Genomic DNA, 21,445 nt, shown 5'->3' with positions numbered 1-21,445 from the left:
ACTACTGTCTGCCACTATATAGTGCACTATATGGCCTCCGAGGTGTTTCGAGACGTTGACTCGGTTAAGAGGGTTAGGGTTAGTGCACTATATGGCCTCCGAGGTGTTTCGAGACGTTGACTCGGTTAAGAGGGTTAGGGTTAGTGCACTATATGGCCTCCGAGGTGTTTTGAGACGTTGACTCGGTTAAGAGGGTTAGGGTTAGTGCACTATATGGCCTCCGAGGTGTTTCGAGACGTTGTTGACTCGGTTAAGAGGGTTAGGGTTAGTGCACTATATGGCCACCGAGGTGTTTCGAGACGTTGACTCGGTTAAGAGGGTTAGGGTTAGTGCACTATATGGCCTCCGAGGTGTTTCGAGACGTTGTTGACTCGGTTAAGAGGGTTAGGGTTAGTGCACTATATGGTCTCCGAGGTGTTTCGAGACGTTGACTCGGTTAAGAGGGTTAGGGTTAGTGCACTATATGGCCTCCGAGGTGTTTCGAGACGTTGTTGACTCGGTTAAGAGGGTTAGGGTTAGTGCACTATATGGCCTCCGAGGTGTTTCGAGACGTTGTTGACTCGGTTAAGAGGGTTAGGGTTAGTGCACTATATGGCCACCGAGGTGTTTCGAGACGTTGACTCGGTTAAGAGGGTTAGGGTTAGTGCACTATATGGCCTCCGAGGTGTTTCGAGACGTTGTTGACTCGGTTAAGAGGGTTAGGGTTAGTGCACTATATGGTCTCCGAGGTGTTTCGAGACGTTGACTCGGTTAAGAGGGTTAGGGTTAGTGCACTATATGGCCTCCGAGGTGTTTCGAGACGTTGTTGACTCGGTTAAGAGGGTTAGGGTTAGTGCACTATATGGCCTCCGAGGTGTTTCGAGACGTTGTTGACTCGGTTAAGAGGGTTAGGGTTAGTGCGCTATATGGCCTCCGAGGTGTTTCGAGACGTTGTTGACTCGGTTAAGAGGGTTAGGGTTAGTGCACTATATGGCCTCCGAGGTGTTTCGAGACGTTGACTCGGTTAAGAGGGTTAGGGTTAGTGCACTATATGGTCTCCGAGGTGTTTCGAGACGTTGTTGACTCGGTTAAGAGGGTTAGGGTTAGTGCACTATATGGCCTCCGAGGTGTTTCGAGACGTTGTTGACTCTGTTAAGAGGGTTAGGGTTAGTGCACTATATGGCCTCCGAGGTGTTTCGAGACGTTGTTGACTCGGTTAAGAGGGTTAGGGTTAGTGCACTATATGGCCTCCGAGGTGTTTCGAGACGTTGTTGACTCGGTTAAGAGGGTTAGGGTTAGTGCACTATATGGCCTCCGAGGTGTTTCGAGACGTTGTTGACTCAGTTAAGAGGGTTAGGGTTAGTGCACTATATGGCCTCCGAGGTGTTTCGAGACGTTGTTGACTCGGTTAAGAGGGTTAGGGTTAGTGCACTATATGGCCTCCGAGGTGTTTCGAGACGTTGTTGACTCGGTTAAGAGGGTTAGTGTTAGTGCACTATATGGCCTCCGAGGTGTTTCGAGACGTTGACTCGGTTAAGAGAGGCGAAACACAGAAAGAAAGAAAGAAAGAAAGAACACAAAACAACTCGTCCACAAAAGTGTTGTTTCAAATGCCATGTTTGTGTCCTTTTGTCAACATCTGTGTCAGGAGTGGATTCTTCCGGTACTTTCCACAGACGGTACTTTCCACTGACCCCAACCCCCCCCCCCCCTCAGACAGTCACACGGAGTCATTTTCTTTACCTCGTGTCTGTTGCAAACAATCCACTACTGAGACTTTCAGTTTCAATATGAATGTTTGTTATCTTTGTCTTGAGGCCATTATAATGTCAACATCCTTTATTCTACAGCATGATAAGGGGGAAGTTGGATGACATTTACATTGTGGAACAGAGGAATAGCTCTGTTTTGGTAATAGATGTTGGATGAGAGGTGTTCTTTGAAAACAGGTTACTGGGAACAAACAAACAGCTAGTGTGACAACCTGGTCTCACAGCATTTCGTATTATTCTGTATGTAAATCCGACACATTCCATTTAGTATGATATGTTACGTTTCATATGGTACGTATTCATTTGTGGATGTCCATCACCCACTTAGTATGATATGTTACAAATTACAATTCCTATTATATATTATGAATTTGCTAAATGTACATATGATATGTAATGAATTAGCTAGGTGGCTAATGTTAGCTAGGCTAGGGGTTAAGGTTAGGAGTTAGGTTAAAGGGTTAGGGGAAGAGTTAGCTAAAGGGTTAAGGTTAGGGTTAGCTAGAAGGGTTAAGGTCAGGGGAAGGGTTAGCTAAAGGGGTTAAGGTCAGGGGAAGGGTTAGCTAAAGGGGTTAAGGTTAGGGGAAGGGTTAGCTAAAGGGGTTAAGGTTAGGGTTAGGGGAAGGGTTAGCTAAAGGGTTAAGGTTAGGGTTAGGGGAAGGGTTAGCTAAAGGGTTAAGGTTAGGGTTAGGGGAAGGGTTAGCTAAAGGGTTACGGTTAGGGTTAGGGGAAGGGTTAGCTAAAGGGTTAAGGTTAGGGGAAGGGTTAGCTAAAGGGTTAAGGTTAGGGTTAGGGGAAGGGTTAGCTAAAGGGTTAAGGTTAGGGTTAGGGGAAGGGTTAGCTAAAGGGTTAAGGTTAGGGGAAGGGTTAGCTAAAGGGTTAAGGTTAGGGTTAGGGTTAGCTAAAGGGGTTAGGGTCAGGGGAAGGGTTAGCTAAAGGGTTAAGGTTAGGGGAAGGGTTAGCTAAAGGGTTAGCTAACAAGTAGTTCCAAGGTAGCTAAAAAGTTGCTAATTAGTTCAAATGCTGAAGTTGTCCGTGATGTGAACGTTCAGGTTACACGCCCACCCATCCACCCCGACTTACCAACCTACTTTAGTTTTTTTAAACTTTAGGTAACCATCTGTCTTATGTTACCATACCAAACGTAAGCTATCATATACATTTCAGTGTCACAGATTCACGTGTAATATGTTACGTCTAGTCTGAGACCAGGCTGAGTGTGAGCGAGGCAAATGAATGAGAGCTGAAGTAGAACTAGTAACACATGGGCAAGGGAGGGAAAATCCTTCCAACGAATGAACACAGCATGTAGTCTATTGTTTTACTATAGACAATGTTTTTCATTCTTTTAAACGGTCTTGCTGCAATTCTGTATCTGTCACTCCCCCATGGATTTTTCCTTGAGTCCTCATAGATGTCCCGAGCAACAGTGAGCTACAGAACACATACACTATTATAAAAGTAGATTTTATTCCAACAATGTAGTGGCTTTTTGTGCCTGGTCTTTTCATGTTTTAACACAGGCATTGTAAAAGTTAATTAATGTTTTTTGGGGAAAATACCAGCAGGAAAAGGCTATGTCATCACAGTAAAAAAAGGGGTGTGGCATACTGCCACTATGACACGCCCACTAATATGCCTCTACGAAATTTGATCTTGTTCTAGTTGTAGAATAACCGCGGAGCTGTTTTTGAGACAGATATTTTTTGGACTAGGTGTCGTTAGTGTGAAATAACTTGAGTTTAAACACTCAACACAAGAGCCGTATTGTTTAGGCTGAGAGCCAGGCTGCGAAATGGACAGATATGATCTAAGTGGCAGACGTGCAGCCGTGATCATGTGCGGTGGGGGAAGACCGGGCTCTGAGTACGATGTTGAGAGAATAAAGGCGCTCTGCAAACAGAATACGTTTCCTGAACCTAGTTATAGTGTTAAATGCAAAACTAAAGAGGTAAGTCACATCTATTCAAGTCAATGCTTTCTGTGAACAGGCAATCCAATAACACTATTCAGAGAGGAGGGAACACTAACTAAGCTGACTTAAGTCAAATTTAAACTCAGTCTCCCATTGACATCAATGCATAGTAAGTGAACACTTGGGATTTGTCCGAAAATGCTGTATCGTCTGATGTCTCCTACAACTACAGTAGCAGCAGCTAGTGGGTAAAAACATGCATCAGTAAGGTGAGCTGAGCTAACTTGATTTGTTAGCAGTTTTGCAAACTAAAAACGATTGCTAATTGCTAGCACAGACCAAACTCATGACAGCTGTAAAGAGTATGAGCCCCCCCCCCCCCCCCCCCCCAGGTCTGGAATCTCATTCCCTGCTGTATTTGACCAATTTCAGGACGTAACTGATGCACTGAAGTCGTTTCGAAACAACCTGAGCGATGACGTCAGTTGCCTCGCAATGTTCATCATGGCCCATGGTGGACTTGGACACATTGAAGTCAATGACGAAGAGATTCTAGATCTAGAAGATATCTACAAGATGTTTAGCAACAGCCAGTGTCCAGCCCTCCGTGAGAAACCCAAGCTCTTTGTTGTGCAGGCCTGTAGGGGAGGTGTGTCTCTTTACATATCGGTGTTTGAAAGCTTGTGGCCTTTTAATTATTATTTTTTTTTTTACATGTTTATTGATAAATACACCGTTTTGTCTCTATTTTCTGCATTTCTCTTCAGTGAAGGGACGTCCTAAAGACCTTTACACAGACGGCGGTAGATCTTCAGGCGCTGTCTCAAAAAAGTTGCTCCCCACGGAGTCTGACTCCATGGAAGTGTATGCAGTGCCTCCAGGTACCTGCTTTCACGTAACAGTAGTCTATAATCCTTAATGTAATGTCAGTCACGTTACAGTAGTCTATAATCCTTAATGTAATAATGTAATGTCAGTCACGTAACAGAGTAGTCTAGAATCCTTAATGTATTGTCAGTCACGTAACAGAGTAGTCTAGAATCCTTAATGTAATGTCAGTCACGTAACAGTAGTCTATAATCCTTAATGTAATGTCAGTCACGTAACAGTAGTCTATAATCCTTAATGTAATAATGTAATGTCAGTCACGTAACAGAGTAGTCTAGAATCCTTAATGTATTGTCAGTCACGTAACAGAGTAGTCTAGAATCCTTAATGTAATGTCAGTCACGTAACAGTAGTCTATAATCCTTAATGTAATGTCAGTCACGTAACAGTAGTCTATAATGCTTAATGTATTGTCAGTCACGTAACAGAGTAGTCTAGAATCCTTAATGTAATGTCAGTCACGTAACAGTAGTCTAGAATCCTTAATGTAATGTCAGTCACGTAACAGTAGTCTATAATGCTTAATGTATTGTCAGTCACGTAACAGAGTAGTCTAGAATCCTTAATGTATTGTCAGTCACGTAACAGAGTAGTCTAGAATCCTTAATGTAATAACGTAATGTCAGTCTTAGTTCCCTTTTTTCTGAAGGATGTCTCTATCTTTTTAAACACAGGAAAACTTGCCATCAGACACCCGGACAGAGGATGCCCATTGTTTGAAGAGATGCATAACGTGTTTACGAAGGATTCAGTAGCTACCCGTGATGTGTATGAACTCTTCACAGAGGTCAGCACGGTTGATGGAGAAACCTGCTCATAATGTCATGTGATGGATATCGGCCAAAATGTCTTTAAAATGGGGTTTCGTGTACTATTCATTTTCCCCCGTGATCTTTTTCAGGTGAACCAACGTCTGGGTCAGAGGAAGGACCGTAGAAAGGACGGATACGAACATGATTTCCAGTCAACACCCAGAGTCATCAAGAGAAACCTACAGCCAGTAGATAAAGAGGATTCATCTGATGACATAGGGCGTTCTCTTCACATTGTGAACAATCTGACCAAGATGTTGTATCTCTGATAGGGAGATGGGAGGAGGTACAGTAAGAGGAGGAGGAGGGGGGGATGAGGGTTATAAGCACACTCTGAGTGTTGTATCTCTGATAGGGAGATGGGAGGAGGTACAGTAAGAGGAGGAGGGGGGGTGAGGGTTATAAGCACACTGTGAGTGTTGTATATCTGATAGGGAGATGGGAGGAGGTACAGTAAGAGGAGGAGGGGGGTGAGGGTTATAAGCACACTCTGAGTGTTGTATCTCTGATAGGGAGATGGGAGGAGGTACAGTAAGAGGAGGAGAGGGGGTGAGGGTTATAAGCACACTGAGTGTTGTATCTCTGATAGGGAGATGGGAGGAGGTACAGTAAGAGGAGGAGGGGGGGGGGGTGAGGGTTATAAGCACACTCTGAGTGTGGTATATCTGATAGGGAGATGGGAGGAGGTACAGTAAGAGGAGGAGGGGGGGGGTGAGGGTTATAAGCACACTCTGAGTGTTGTATATCTGATAGGGAGATGGGAGGAGGTACAGTAAGAGGAGGAGGGGGGGGGTGAGGGTTATAAGCACACTCTGAGTGTTGTATCTCTGATAGGGAGATGGGAGGAGGTACAGTAAGAGGAGGAGGGGGGGTGAGGGTTATAAGCACACTCTGAGTGTTGTATCTCTGATAGGGAGATGGGAGGAGGTACAGTAAGAGGAGGAGGGGGGGTGAGGGTTATAAGCACACTCTGAGTGTTGTATATCTGATAGGGAGATGGGAGGAGGTACAGTAAGAGGAGGAGGGGGGGGTGAGGGTTATAAGCACACTCTGAGTGTTGTATATCTGATAGGGAGATGGGAGGAGGTACAGTAAGAGGAGGAGGAGGAGGGGGTGAGGGTTATAAGCACACTCTGTGTGTTGTATATCTGATAGGGAGATGGGATGAGGTACAGTAAGAGGAGGAGGAGGAGGGGGGTGAGGGTTATAAGCACACTCTGAGTGTTGTATATCTGATAGGGAGATGGGAGGAGGTACAGTAAGAGGAGGAGGGGGGGGTGAGGGTTATAAGCACACTCTGAGTGTTGTATATCTGATAGGGAGATGGGAGGAGGTACAGTAAGAGGAGGAGGAGGAGGGGGTGAGGGTTATAAGCACACTCTGAGTGTTGTATCTCTGATAGGGAGATGGGAGGAGGTACAGTAAGAGGAGGAGGAGGAGGGGGTGAGGGTTATAAGCACACTCTGAGTGTTGTATATCTGATAGGGAGATGGGAGGAGGTACAGTAAGAGGAGGAGGAGGGGGTGAGGGTTATAAGCACACTCTGAGTGTTGTATATCTGGGTTCAAAGGGACATTCACTTTTAAAATCGCAAGATTGACGTCAGTTTATGTTGATGTATGGCCACTACGAGTGAAAATATTGAAAGTAATCAACCTGGGTTTTCCAAAAGTATCTTAAGTCCATGTTCATCTTAAGTCGTGTTCACGTTGGCAGTTTGAAGTGACTAAAATCCTTCTGTTCTTTTTCCTGCGGTCTGAACAGCCAAAAAAGCACATGACATCAGATATTTCAGCCACATACTGATTTATGGCCATGAATGTATAACATGTATGTGTAAATGTGTTAATTATTCCAACCTGCTACGTTAATTATTCCAACCTGCTACGTTAATTCTCCTAACCTGCTACGTTAATTCTCCTAACCTGCTACGTTAATTCTCCTAACCTGCTACGTTAATTCTCCTAACCTGCTACGTTAATTCTCCTAACCTGCTACGTTAATTATTCCAACCTGCTACGTTAATTCTCCTAACCTGCTACGTTAATTATTCCAACCTGCTACATTAATTATTCCAACCTGCTACGTTAATTCTCCTAACCTGCTACGTTAATTATTCCAACCTGCTACGTTAATTCTCCTAACCTGCTACGTTAATTATTCCAACCTGCTACGTTAATTCTCCTAACCTGCTATGTAAACAATAAACCGACCCGCGGTGCACCTGGCTATGGCCGGTCTCACCAATAACGCAGCGTTGATGTTACACCCATACTCATTGCTGTTGATCCACGCAATTATTTTGCAACGCCCATCTTCAGACACACTCCACGCATGCAGTTACGGTTGCCCAAGCCTCTCTCTATGCCCCTCGCGCTATGATTATGCTCTATGATTATGCGCTATGATTATGCTCTATGATTATGCGCTAACGTTACTTCGTAGGCACTGAAAGTATTCATAGTTTTATTAGGGAAATCGTTATTCGTTATTCTTGCACAGCATGTTAACGTTTAAAATCATAGTATTGTTTGCATACTCACCGGGATCGGCTCCTAACACCAGCCACACGACACGATAAAAGGCACACACAAAAATGACACCAACAGAATTTGTCCGAGCCTACGGCCGTATTTACTCCGCCGCCCCAAACCCTGTCACACTGAACGAGCAAAGACAACAGGTGTTGTGCCGAAAATCCCCCCCCCCCTTTCGCGTTCTACATTGCTGCGACTTGCTTGCAGGTTGAGATGTCTGCTCTTCACTCCGTTGTCAGTTCAGCCTACATTTCACTGATCTTAGTAGCCGAAAGCATCTTTGTCTGCAGTTTTCGGTTTGGCTATTTGTTTCAAGCGTATGCGGCGGAATTGCTTGTAGTATAGCGTCCACCCGCACACGGGGGCGCAGTATGCCGCTCTGGGTGGCTGCCCATGTCGCCCGTATCTAAATCCCCTACTGATTTCTATTAGTCTACAAATAAATCTCTTTGAAAAAATGTGTCATACATCCCATGTCTTATTCGACTAGTATTTTTTGAAAGTGTAAGGATAATAATTCAGTCATGGTTGTTCTGAAATGTTTATTGCTTGCCAACATTTTACTCCCTCTTCTATGTTTAATATAACACACATACAATAATTATTCATTTCGGTTGCTTATCCTGAAGTTTGTTCTATAGAACGTATTTGACTCTTGCCACACAATTAGGGAAATTAGAAGGGGTTGATACTTTAACACGAACCTAAAACCTCTAATTCTCATACAATACATAATCACAGTTTTCATTTTGATGTTGCTATCGAGAACCCGAGGCATTAACAAGTTATTATGTTTTATCCAAACGCTTCTCAGCTATAAGCGCTGCTAACCGGTGGTTGTTTTCTTGATGTTTCTTCAGTAAAGGGTGATGAAAACGATATATTTTTAAACTAATATATACATTATTTTTCTGCAAACAGATGGTCAAACTTCATCTCTGTCTATTGGTTGTTCCCAGATGTGTTTAACAAGACTCTTCTTCTTTGGTAGCATGTGATTCACTCGTTAGTTTGTTCTTTGCTGCCACCTACTGTGTGGTAATGTCTGGTAGATCATTTTACATTTTGAAGTACACAAATACATTTAAAAAAATGCACCACCAACTAACATATATATACCACTATTACATACCACCAACTATATACCACTATTACATACCACCATCTATATACCACTAATACATACCACCATCTATATACCACTATTACATACCCCCATCTATATACCACTACTACATACCACCAACTATAAACCACTATTACATACCACCATCTATATACCACTATTACATACCACCATCTATATACCACTATTACACACCACCATCTATATACCACTATTACATACCACCATCTATATACCACTATTACATACCACCATCTATATACCACTATTACATACCACCATCTATATACCACTATTACATACCACCAACTAACATCTATATACCACTATTACATACCACCAACTAACATCTATATACCACTATTACATACCACCATCTATATACCACTATTACATACCACCAACTAACATCTATATACCACTACTACATACCACCATCTATATATCACTATTACATACCACCATCTATATACCACTATTACATACCACCATCTATATACCACTATTACATACCACCAACTAACATCTATATACCACTATTACATACCACCATCTATATACCACTATTACATACCACCAACTAACATCTATATACCACTATTACATACCACCAACTATATAGCACTATTACATACCACCAACTATATAGCACTATTACATACCACCAACTATATAGCACTATTACATACCACCAACTATATAGCACTATTACATACCACCAACTATATACCACTATTACATACCACCAACTATATAGCACTATTACATACCACCAACTATATAGCACTATTACATACCACCAACTATATAGCACTATTACATACCACCAACTATATACCACTATTACATACCACCAACTATATAGCACTATTACATACCACCAACTATATAGCACTATTACATACCACCAACTATATAGCACTATTACATACCACCAACTATATACCACTATTACATACCAACAACTATATAGCACTATTACATACCACCAACTATATAGCACTATTACATACCACCAACTACATAGCACTATTACATACCACCAACTATATAGCACTATTACATACCACCAACTATATACTACTATTACATACCACCAACTATATAGCACTATTACATACCACCAACTATATAGCACTATTACATACCACCAACTATATAGCACTATTACATACCACCAACTATATAGCACTATTACATACCACCATCTATATACCACTATTACATACCACCATCTATATACCACTATTACATACCACCATCTATATACCACTATTACATACCACCATCTATATACCACTATTACATACCACCATCTATATACCACTATTACATACCACCATCTATATACCACTATTACATACCACCAACTAACATCTATATACCACTATTACATACCACCAACTATATAGCACTATTACATACCACCAACTATATACCACTATTACATACCACCAACTATATAGCACTATTACATACCACCAACTATATAGCACTATTACATACCACCAACTATATACCACTATTACATACCACCAACTATATAGCACTATTACATACCACCAACTATATAGCACTATTACATACCACCAACTATATAGCACTATTACATACCACCAACTATATAGCACTATTACATACCACCAACTATATACCACTATTACATACCACCAACTATATAGCACTATTACATACCACCAACTATATATCACTATTACATACCACCAACTGTATAGCACTATTACATACCACCAACTATATACCACTATTACATACCACCAACTATATAGCACTATTACATACCACCAACTATATAGCACTATTACATACCTCCAACTATATAGCACTATTACATACCACCAACTATATACCACTATTACATACCACCATCTATATACCACTATTACATACCACCATCTATATACAACTATTACACACCACCATCTATATTCCACTATTACATACCACCAACTATATACCACTACTACATACCACCATCTATTTACAACTATTACACACCACCATCTATATACCACTATTACATACCACCATCTATATACAACTATTACACACCACCATCTATATACCACTATTACATACCACCAACTATATACCACTATTACATACCACCATCTATATACCACTATTACATACCACCATCTATATACCACTATTACATACCACCATCTATATACCACTATTACATACCACCATCTATATAGCACTATTACACACCACCATCTATATACCACTATTACATACCACCATCTATATACCACTATTACATACCACCATCTATATACCACTATTACATACCACCAACTAACATCTATATACCACTATTACATACCACCATCTATATAGCACTATTACACACCACCATCTATATACCACTATTACATACCACCATCTATATACCACTATTACACACCACCATCTATATACCACTATTACATACCACCATCTATATACCACTATTACATACCACCATCTATATACCACTATTACATACCACCATCTATATACCACTAATACATACTACCATCTATATACCACTATTACATACCACCAACTATATACCACTACTACATACCACCATCTATATACCACTATTACATACCACCATCTATATACCACTATTACATACCACCATCTATATACCACTACTACATACCACCAACTATATACCACTATTACATACCACCAACTATATACCACTATTACATAACACCATCTATATACCACTACTACATACCACCAACTATATACCACTATTATATACCACCATGTATATACCACTATTACACACCACCATCTATATACCACTATTACATACCACCATATATATACCACTAATACACACCACCATCTATATACCACTATTACATACCACCAACTAACATCTATATACCACTATTACATACCACCATCTATATAGCACTATTACACACCACCATCTATATACCACTATTACATACCACCATCTATATACCACTATTACATACCACCATCTATATACCACTATTACATACCACCATCTATATACCACTAATACATACCACCATCTATATACCACTATTACATACCACCAACTATATACCGCTATTACATACCACCATCTATATACCACTATTACATACCACCATCTATATACCACTATTACATACCACCATCTATATCCCACTATTACATACCACCATCTATATACCACTAATACATACCACCATCTATATACCACTATTACATACCACCAACTATATACCGCTAATACATACCACCATCTATATACCACTATTACATACCACCATCTATATACCACTATTACATACCACCATCTATATCCCACTACTACATACCACCATCTATATACCACTACTACATACCACCAACTATATACCACTATTACATACCACCAACTATATACCACTATTACATACCACCATCTATATACCACTACTACATACCACCATCTATATACCACTACTACATACCACCAACTATATACCACTATTACATACCACCATGTATATACCACTATTACACACCACCATCTATATACCACTATTACATACCACCATATATATACCACTATTACACACCACCAACTAACATCTATATACCACTATTACATACCACCATATATATACCACTATTACACACCACCAACTAACATCTATATACCACTATTACACACCACCATCTATATACCACTATTACATACCACCAACTATATACCACTATTACATACCACCAACTATATAGCACTATTACACACCACCATCTATATACCACTATTACATACCACCAACTATATAGCACTATTACACACCACCATCTATATACCACTATTACATACCACCATCTATATAGCACTATTACATACCACCAACTAACATCTATATACCACTATTACATACCACCATCTATATAGCACTATTACACACCACCATCTATATACCACTATTACATACCACCATCTATATACCACTACTACATACCACCAACTATATACCACTATTACATACCACCAACTATATACCACTATTACATACCACCATCTATATACCACTAATACATACCACCATATATATACCACTATTACATACCACCATCTATATACCACTACTACATACCACCAACTATATACCACTATTACATACCACCAACTATATACCACTATTACATACCACCATCTATATACCAATATTACATACCACCATGTATATACCACTATTACACACCACCATCTATATACCACTATTACATACCACCATATATATACCACTATTACACACCACCAACTAACATCTATATACCACTATTACATACCACCATATATATACCACTATTACACACCACCAACTAACATCTATATACCACTATTACATACCACCATCTATATACCACTATTACACACCACCAACTATATACCACTATTACATACCACCATCTATATACCACTATTACATACCACCATCTATATACCACTATTACATACCACCATCTATATACCACTATTACATACCACCATCTATATACCACTATTACATACCACCAACTAACATCTATATACCACTATTACATACCACCAACTATATATATATATATATCTATATACCACTATTACATACCACCATCTATATACCACTATTACATACCACCAACTATATACCACTATTACATACCACCAACTATATACCACTATTACATACCACCATCTATATACCACTAATACATACCACTATTACATACCACCATGTATATACCACTATTACACACCACCATCTATATACCACTATTACATACCACCATATATATACCACTATTACACACCACCAACTAACATCTATATACCACTATTACATACCACCATCTATATACCACTATTACACACCACCAACTATAAACCACTATTACATACCACCAACTAACATCTATATACCACTATTACATACCACCATCTATATACCACTATTACACACCACCATCTATATACCACTATTACATACCACCATCTATATACCACTATTACATACCACCATCTATATACCACTATTACATACCACCATCTATATACCACTATTACATACCACCAACTATATACCGCTATTACATAACACCATCTATATACCACTATTACATACCACCATCTATATACCACTAATACATACCACCAACTATATACCACTAATACATACCACCATCTATATACCACTAATACATACCACCAACTAACATCTATATACCACTATTACACACCACCAACTAACATCTATATACCACTATTACATACCACCATCTATATACCACTATTACATACCACCATCTATATACCACTATTACATACCACCATCTATATACCACTATTACATACCACCATCTATATACCACTATTACATACCACCAACTAACATCTATATACCACTATTACATACCACCATCTATATACCACTATTACACACCACCAACTAACATATATATACCACTATTTCATAATGCAATCATCACTCCATTCCACTACTTTGACCCTAACTGGTCCGACACCAGTAGAACAGACAGTAACTAGTCCCCTCTGTGCTTTATATAGGAGTAGAACAGACTAACTAGTCCCCTCTACTTTATATAGGAGTAGAACAGACAGTAACTAGTCCCCTCTGTACTTTATATAGGAGTAGAACAGACAGTAACTAGTCCCCTCTGTGCTTTATATAGGAGTAGAACAGACAGTAACTAGTCCCCTCTGTACTTTATATAGGAGTAGAACAGACAGTAACTAGTCCCCTCTGTACTTTATATAGGACTAGAACAGACAGTAACTAGTCCCCTCTGTGCTTTATATTAGAGTAGAATAGACAGTAACTAGTCCCCTCTGTACTTTATATAGGAGTAGAACAGACAGTAACTAGTCCCCTCTGTGCTTTATATAGGAGTAGAACAGACAGTAACTAGTCCCCTCTGTACTTTTTATAGGACTAGAACAGACAGTAACTAGTCCCCTCTGTGCTTTATATTAGAGTAGAATAGACAGTAACTAGTCCCCTCTGTACTTTATATAGGACTAGAACAGACAGTAACTAGTCCCCTCTGTGCTTTATATTAGAGTAGAATAGACAGTAACTAGTCCCCTCTGTACTTTATATAGGAGTAGAACAGACAGTAACTAGTCCCCTCTGTGCTTTATATAGGAGTAGAACAGACAGTAACTAGTCCCCTCTGTACTTTATATAGGACTAGAACAGACAGTAACTAGTCCCCTCTGTACTTTATATAGGACTAGAACAGACAGTAACTAGTGTCCTCTGTACTTCATATAGGAGTAGAACAGTTACTAAAGAGATGCCATTCCACAGTTAAATGAAGTTAAACCCACCGCCCCTCAGGAGGACAGGAGGTTGAACAGAACGACAGAATGTGAGAGAAAAAGGAGAACAGACCATGATTTGGCAATTCTACATTTATTATAGAAGCAGCCTTTGAAATCCAAAAAGACTGGGGACAGGGATTAAAAATAACAATTCATTTCACCACTTAGTAACGCCTCACTATTAATAACTCTCATTAAAAATGTACAAATGTTTGTTAAAAATTTGCAATATCAAGCCTTCAAAATGATTTTGGTTACAGATATGATACAGTATGGAGAAGAAAGCTACAGACGTCATGTTGTTAATAAATGATACATTTTTTTGTTTTAAACAACCCAACGGTAAGAGGAAAAAATAAACAATATGAAAAGCTGAATTCAGAATGTCCTATATTTGTATCTGAATATACATCGAGACAATGAGGTAACTGCTAGTCGTGTACCAAGCAGGAGAAACAATAACAATAATTAGAATCCTACGACACACAATGGACGCCATGACGACAGTATAACACCTTTAAACCAGGAAACCAAAAACAAAAAACAGAACAGGAGAACGGAAGCTTTTTCAAACCCTGTTGCCATGGCTACGGCCAAGAACTTTTTTTTTTTTTTTGAGCCTTTAAAATCGCAGAGCTGGGCAACATTGGACACTGGAGAGAATGGTTTATTTTCATCATGTAGGGTGAAGACCTTGTCCCAGCTAAACGCTGATCTAAAAAGGTCATTAACATACCTACTGGTGACATGGCTTTAAGGAGGGTAAATCTGGGTTTTAAAAAGGCATCTCTTAGATATTAGGACACTGCAGGTGCCTGGCTGACATGGTTTAATACAACCTTCCCCTTCTACTAGCTGTCGTAAGGCCCTACTTAAGACTGTCGTAAGGCCTACATAAGGTTGCTGTGAGCCTCTGACATAGAACGTGAATCGTGACACCGTGTGGGTGAAGGACAGTAGGAAGCCAGGACATAAACTTGACATAGGGTGACATTGTGTATGTTAAGACAGCCTTATGTAGGGCTTATGACAGCAGTTAATAAGGACTACTTCTAAAGACACTGGGTAGACAGAGGACACAGTGGAAAACGGGGAGGGGGGATGAAGAAGGGACCGAGAGAAGGGGGGAGGGGGGTGAGAAGCATCCTACAGGAGGAAGAGGGGACCGAGAGAAAGGGGGAGGGGGGGTGAGAAGCATCCTACAGGAGGAAGAGGGGACCGAGAGAAAGGGGGAGGGGGGGTGAGAAGCATCCTACAGGAGGAAGAGGGGACCGAGAGAAAGGGGGAGGGGTGTGAGAAGCATCCTACAGGAGGAAGAGGGGACCGAGAGAAAGGGGGAGGGGGGGTGAGAAGCATCCTACAGGAGGAAGAGGGGACCGAGAGAAAGGGGGAGGGGGGGTGAGAAGCATCCTACAGGAGGAAGAGGGGACCGAGAGAAAGGGGGAGGGGTGTGAGAAGCATCCTACAGGAGGAAGAGGGGACCGAGAGAAAGGGGGAGGGGGGGTGAGAAGCATCCTACATGAGGAAGAGGGGACCGAGAGAAAGGGGGAGGGGGTGTGAGAAGCATCCTACATGAGGAAGAGGGGACCGAGAGAAAGGGGGAGGGGTGTGAGAAGCATCCTACAGGAGGAAGAGGGGACCGAGAGAAAGGGGGAGGGGTGTGAGAAGCATCCTACAGGAGGAAGAGGGGAAGGAGAGAAAGGGGGAGGGGGTGAGAAGCATCCTACAGGAGGAAGAGGGGATGAAGAAGGGACCGAGAGAAGGGGGGAGGGCAGTGAGAAGCATCCTACAGGAGGAAGAGGGGACCGAGAGAAAGGGGGAGGGGTGAGAAGCATCCTACAGGAGGAAGAGGAGATGAAGAAGGGACCGAGAGAAGGGGGGAGGGGGGTGAGAAGAATCCTACAGGAGGAAGAGGGGATAAATGGAGACTGAACAGAAGAGTCATTGTGAACGAATGAGTGAAACCAGGCACTGATCTTCTCACTCGTGGGTCGACAGGCAAAACACATGTCCCTTTTTTTTTACCAAGGAGTTAAACCCTAACTGTGATACTACCACACTACAATCATCATCATCATCACCACCACCACCATCATCATTATTATTATTATTATTATTATTATTATGTGCCTTAAAACTAAACTTCAGATAATCTCACCTTCTCAACGTGATCTGAACGACCAGTGAAACAACGTTGGTTGGATCTCAAAATGACACCCTTATTCTCCAGATGGTTCATTACTTTTGGTCGATAGATAAGAGATGGTTTCATTTGAGATTTGACCACTATCATATGTCTTCCTAAGCAACTGACCAATAATATCAGCGCACACACACTCCTGTGCTGCGTGGGGGCTGTGCATTCAGTGTGAGAGAGAGAGAGTAAGCCGAGATAACGGAGGCTGATCCATCTCTCTGAAACATGGAGTGAGTGAACAGAAAAGTAGAGAGAGAGAGAGAGAGAGAGAGAGGGATGAGTGGGAGAGGAGTGATGAGAGAGAAGGCCCTCCCCTTCCTCAACTACCCTGGTTCTGTTGCCCTTCTCCTCCCTGGAAGCCCCTCCCCTTCCTGTCTCAGTGCACAGCATCGACCAATCAGAGCGGAAAGCCCAGTGTACTGCACTGCATAAATAATACACACTGGTGTTCTAAATACAAACACACTTCCCCCATTACTGACAACGCTATATTTCTGCACACCTTCCTCCACCCAGATCATAAACCAACACTAACAACAATGTAAAGATGGTGTTGTCCTCCGTTCTCTCTCGATTTCAGTTGGACACACATTGTAGATGTGTTTTGTAGGAGTGCAACAGCACACACACACTTTAAAAAAAAATGATAAAAATGAAGAAAAAGCACCTTAATAATAAACCAAAATAACCACCCACTAGTGAAGACACATCTCAATCCAGGTTCTGACTGATTCATCACCACCAGAATATTCAAATTAACAACAACAACAATGATGATGATGATGTCATAATGGTCAGAATCTTTGGGCTTCCATTTCCTCCACTGGGTTAGTCAGGACAACGACACACGTCCGAGTTTCTCCACAGCGTTCATATGACAACTCCAATCATGACTCGGGAAGGTAAGGACAGTACAAAAAGGGGGAAAAGTCCAACTGCCCCTCGTACGTGTGTGTGAGTGTGTGTGTGTGTGTGTGTGTGTGTGTGTGTGTGTGTCAGTCAAAAGGCCATTATTAGAATACCATAATCATAGGAAGAAGACATAGTCTATTTCTTAAAGAGTTCACTTGGCGGAGGAGGGGGGGGGCATTGCTCCAAGACACTGATCTAAGGCCTGTTGTGTTTCCCTCCACTCCCTAATGGGTCAGGTTAGGATGTGGGGAGGCTGAGCGGATCCTAGATCTGTGGGGCTCGAGGTCATAGGTCATTCAGAATCCCGATGGACCTCGGAGGCGTCCGCCCGACAGATGGGACACGTTCTGTTAGCCTGGAGAGAGACAGAGAGGACACGTTCTGTTAGCCTGGAGAGAGACAGAGACAATTCTACTAGTCATGCAGGATGTTCACTTTACAGTGCATGACAAAGCTTGTAGAATGAAGACCTGATCAAAACACTTTCATCTAGTTGTGCTGTCTAACTGTTAATTAAAGCCTCTTGTATAGATAGATATATCGCCATCTCTGTCTCACCTTCAGCCTCTTGTATAGATATATCACCATCTGTCTGTTAAAGCCTCTTGTATAGATATATCACCATCTGTCTGTCTGTTAAATAAAGCCTCTTGTATAGATATATCACCATCTGTCTGTCTCACCTTCAGCCTCTTGTATAGATATATCACCATCTGTCTGTCTGTTAACCTCTTGGATCTCTAGGGGCGCTATTTCATTTTTGGATAAAAAACATTCCCGTTTTAAGCGCGATATTTTGTCACGAAAAGTTTTTGAAAGAAAACACTCTGAAGTTTCAGAATCTGCAAAGATATTGTCTGTAAGTGCCCCAGAACTCATTCTACAGGCGAAACCAAGATGATGCGTCAACCAGGAAACTAGCAGAATTTCTGAAGCTCTGTTTTCCATTGTCTCCTTATATGGCTGTGATTGCGCAAGGAATGAGCCTACACTTTGTCGTTCCCCCAAGGTCTTAGCAGCATTGTGACGTATTTGTAGGCATATCATTGGAAGATTGACCATAAGAGACTACATTTTCCAAGTGTCCGCCTGGTGTCCTGCGTGGAATTCGGTGCGCAATTGCCAGCTGCTTGTACTTTTCCATTTGATTCAGGGGAGAAACCATGCGTCCAAGAACGATATATCAATGAAGAGATATGTGAAAAACACCTTGAGGATTGATTCTAAACAACGTTTGCCATGTTTTCAGTCGATATTATGGAGTTAATTTGGAAAAAAGTTCGCGTTTTGAGGACTGAATTTTCTGTTTTTTTTGGTAGCCAAATGTGATGTATAAAACGGAGCTATTTCTAATACACAAAGAATCTTTTTGGAAAAACTGAGCATCTGCTATCTAACTGAGAGTATCCTCATTGAAAACATCAGAAGTTCTTCAAAGGTAAATTATTTTATTTGAAGGCTTTTATGTTTTTGTTGAAATGTTGCGTGCTGGATGCTAACGCTAATGCTAATGCTAACGCTAATGCTAACGCTAACGCTAATGCTAACGCTAATGCTAACGCTAATGCTAACGCTAAATGCTACGCTAGCTAGCTACTTTTACACAAATTATTGTTTTCCTATGGTTGAGAAGAATATTTTGAAAATCTGAGATGACAGTGTTGTTTACAAAAGGCTAAGCTTGAGAGATGGCATATTTATTTCATTTCATTTGGGATTTTCATGAATAGTTAACGTTGCGTTATGGTAATGAGCTTGAGTCTGTATTCCTGATACCGGATCCGGGATGGGGAGATCAGAGAGGTTAAATAAAGCCTCTTGTATAGATAGATATATCACCATCTGTCTGTTAAAGCCTCTTGTATAGATATATCACCATCTGTCTGTCTCACCTTCAGCCTCTTGTATAGATATATCACCATCTGTCTGTTAAAGCCTCTTGTATAGATATATCACCATCTGTCTGTTAAAGTCTCTTGTATAGATATATCACCATCTGTCTGTTAAAGCCTCTTGTATAGATATATCACCATCTGTCTGTCTGTTAAAGCCTCTTGTATAGATATATCACCATCTGTCTGTCTGTTAAAGCATCTTGTATAGATATATCACCATCTGTCTGTCTGTTAAAGCCTCTTGTATAGATATATCACCATCTGTCTGTTAAATAAAGCCTCTTGTATAGATATATCACCATCTGTCTGTTAAATAGAGCCTCTTGTATAGATATATCACCATCTGTCTGTTAAATAGAGCATCTTGTATAGATATATCACCATCTATCTGTTAAATAGAGCCTCTTGTATAGATATATCACCATCTGTCTGTTAAATAGAGCATCTTGTATAGATATATCACCCTCTATCTGTTAAATAAAGCCTCTTGTATAGATATATCACCATCTATATGTTAAATAGAGCCTCTTGTATAGATATATCACCATCTGTCTGTCTGTTAAAGCATCTTGTATAGATATATCACCATCTGTCTGTTAAATAGAGCCTCTTGTATAGATATATCACCATCTGTCTGTCTGTCTGTTAAAGCCTCTTGTATAGATATATCACCATCTGTCTGTTAAAGCATCTTGTATAGATATATCACCATCTGTGTCTCACCTTCAGCCACTTGTCAACACACTTGGTGTGGAACTCATGGTTACAGGGCAGGACTCTTAGCAGCTGACGAGACTCAAAGTCACACATACACACCACGCACCTGGAACAGAGAAACAACGTTAATACAACAGAGAGACAACGTTAATACAACATACACACCTGGAACAGAGAGACAACGTTAATACAACATACACACCTGGAACAGAGAGACAACGTTAATACAACAGAGAGACAACGTTAATACAACAGAGAGACAACGTTAATACAACATACACACCTGGAACAGAGAGACAACGTTAATACAACAGAGAGACAACGTTAATAC

General features: G+C 40.8%; 2 protein-coding genes across 3 annotated transcripts in view; one reads left to right on the top strand and one right to left on the bottom strand.

Moving 5' to 3' along the window:
- The first annotated feature begins 3,546 nt into the window (after positions 1-3,546).
- Positions 3,547-5,665, top strand: LOC139402817 (caspase-14-like). The gene is made up of 5 exons (XM_071146742.1): positions 3,547-3,702; positions 4,099-4,315; positions 4,434-4,547; positions 5,229-5,341; positions 5,456-5,665. Exons 1-5 carry the CDS (start codon positions 3,547-3,549, stop codon positions 5,633-5,635), a joined length of 780 nt encoding a protein of 259 aa, XP_071002843.1. The 3' UTR covers positions 5,636-5,665.
- A 12,183-nt stretch (positions 5,666-17,848) lies between these two features.
- The window catches only part of LOC139402820 (E3 ubiquitin-protein ligase RNF38-like), a 43,677-nt gene continuing 40,080 nt past the window's right edge, over positions 17,849-21,445 (bottom strand). For both annotated transcript variants that reach the window (XM_071146746.1, XM_071146747.1), the window contains exons 12-13: positions 21,121-21,220; positions 17,849-18,857 (exon numbers count right to left, since the gene is read on the bottom strand). In XM_071146746.1, the coding sequence (XP_071002847.1) occupies positions 18,795-18,857; positions 21,121-21,220 (163 nt within the window). In that variant the 3' untranslated portion in view covers positions 17,849-18,794. The remainder of the gene's footprint in view (positions 18,858-21,120; positions 21,221-21,445) is intronic.

This window comes from Oncorhynchus clarkii, unplaced genomic scaffold (genome assembly GCF_045791955.1).
Source record: "Oncorhynchus clarkii lewisi isolate Uvic-CL-2024 unplaced genomic scaffold, UVic_Ocla_1.0 unplaced_contig_5680_pilon_pilon, whole genome shotgun sequence".
In the NCBI taxonomy this organism is placed as follows: domain Eukaryota; kingdom Metazoa; phylum Chordata; class Actinopteri; order Salmoniformes; family Salmonidae; genus Oncorhynchus; species Oncorhynchus clarkii.
This window is presented reverse-complemented; position numbering and strand designations above follow the sequence as displayed.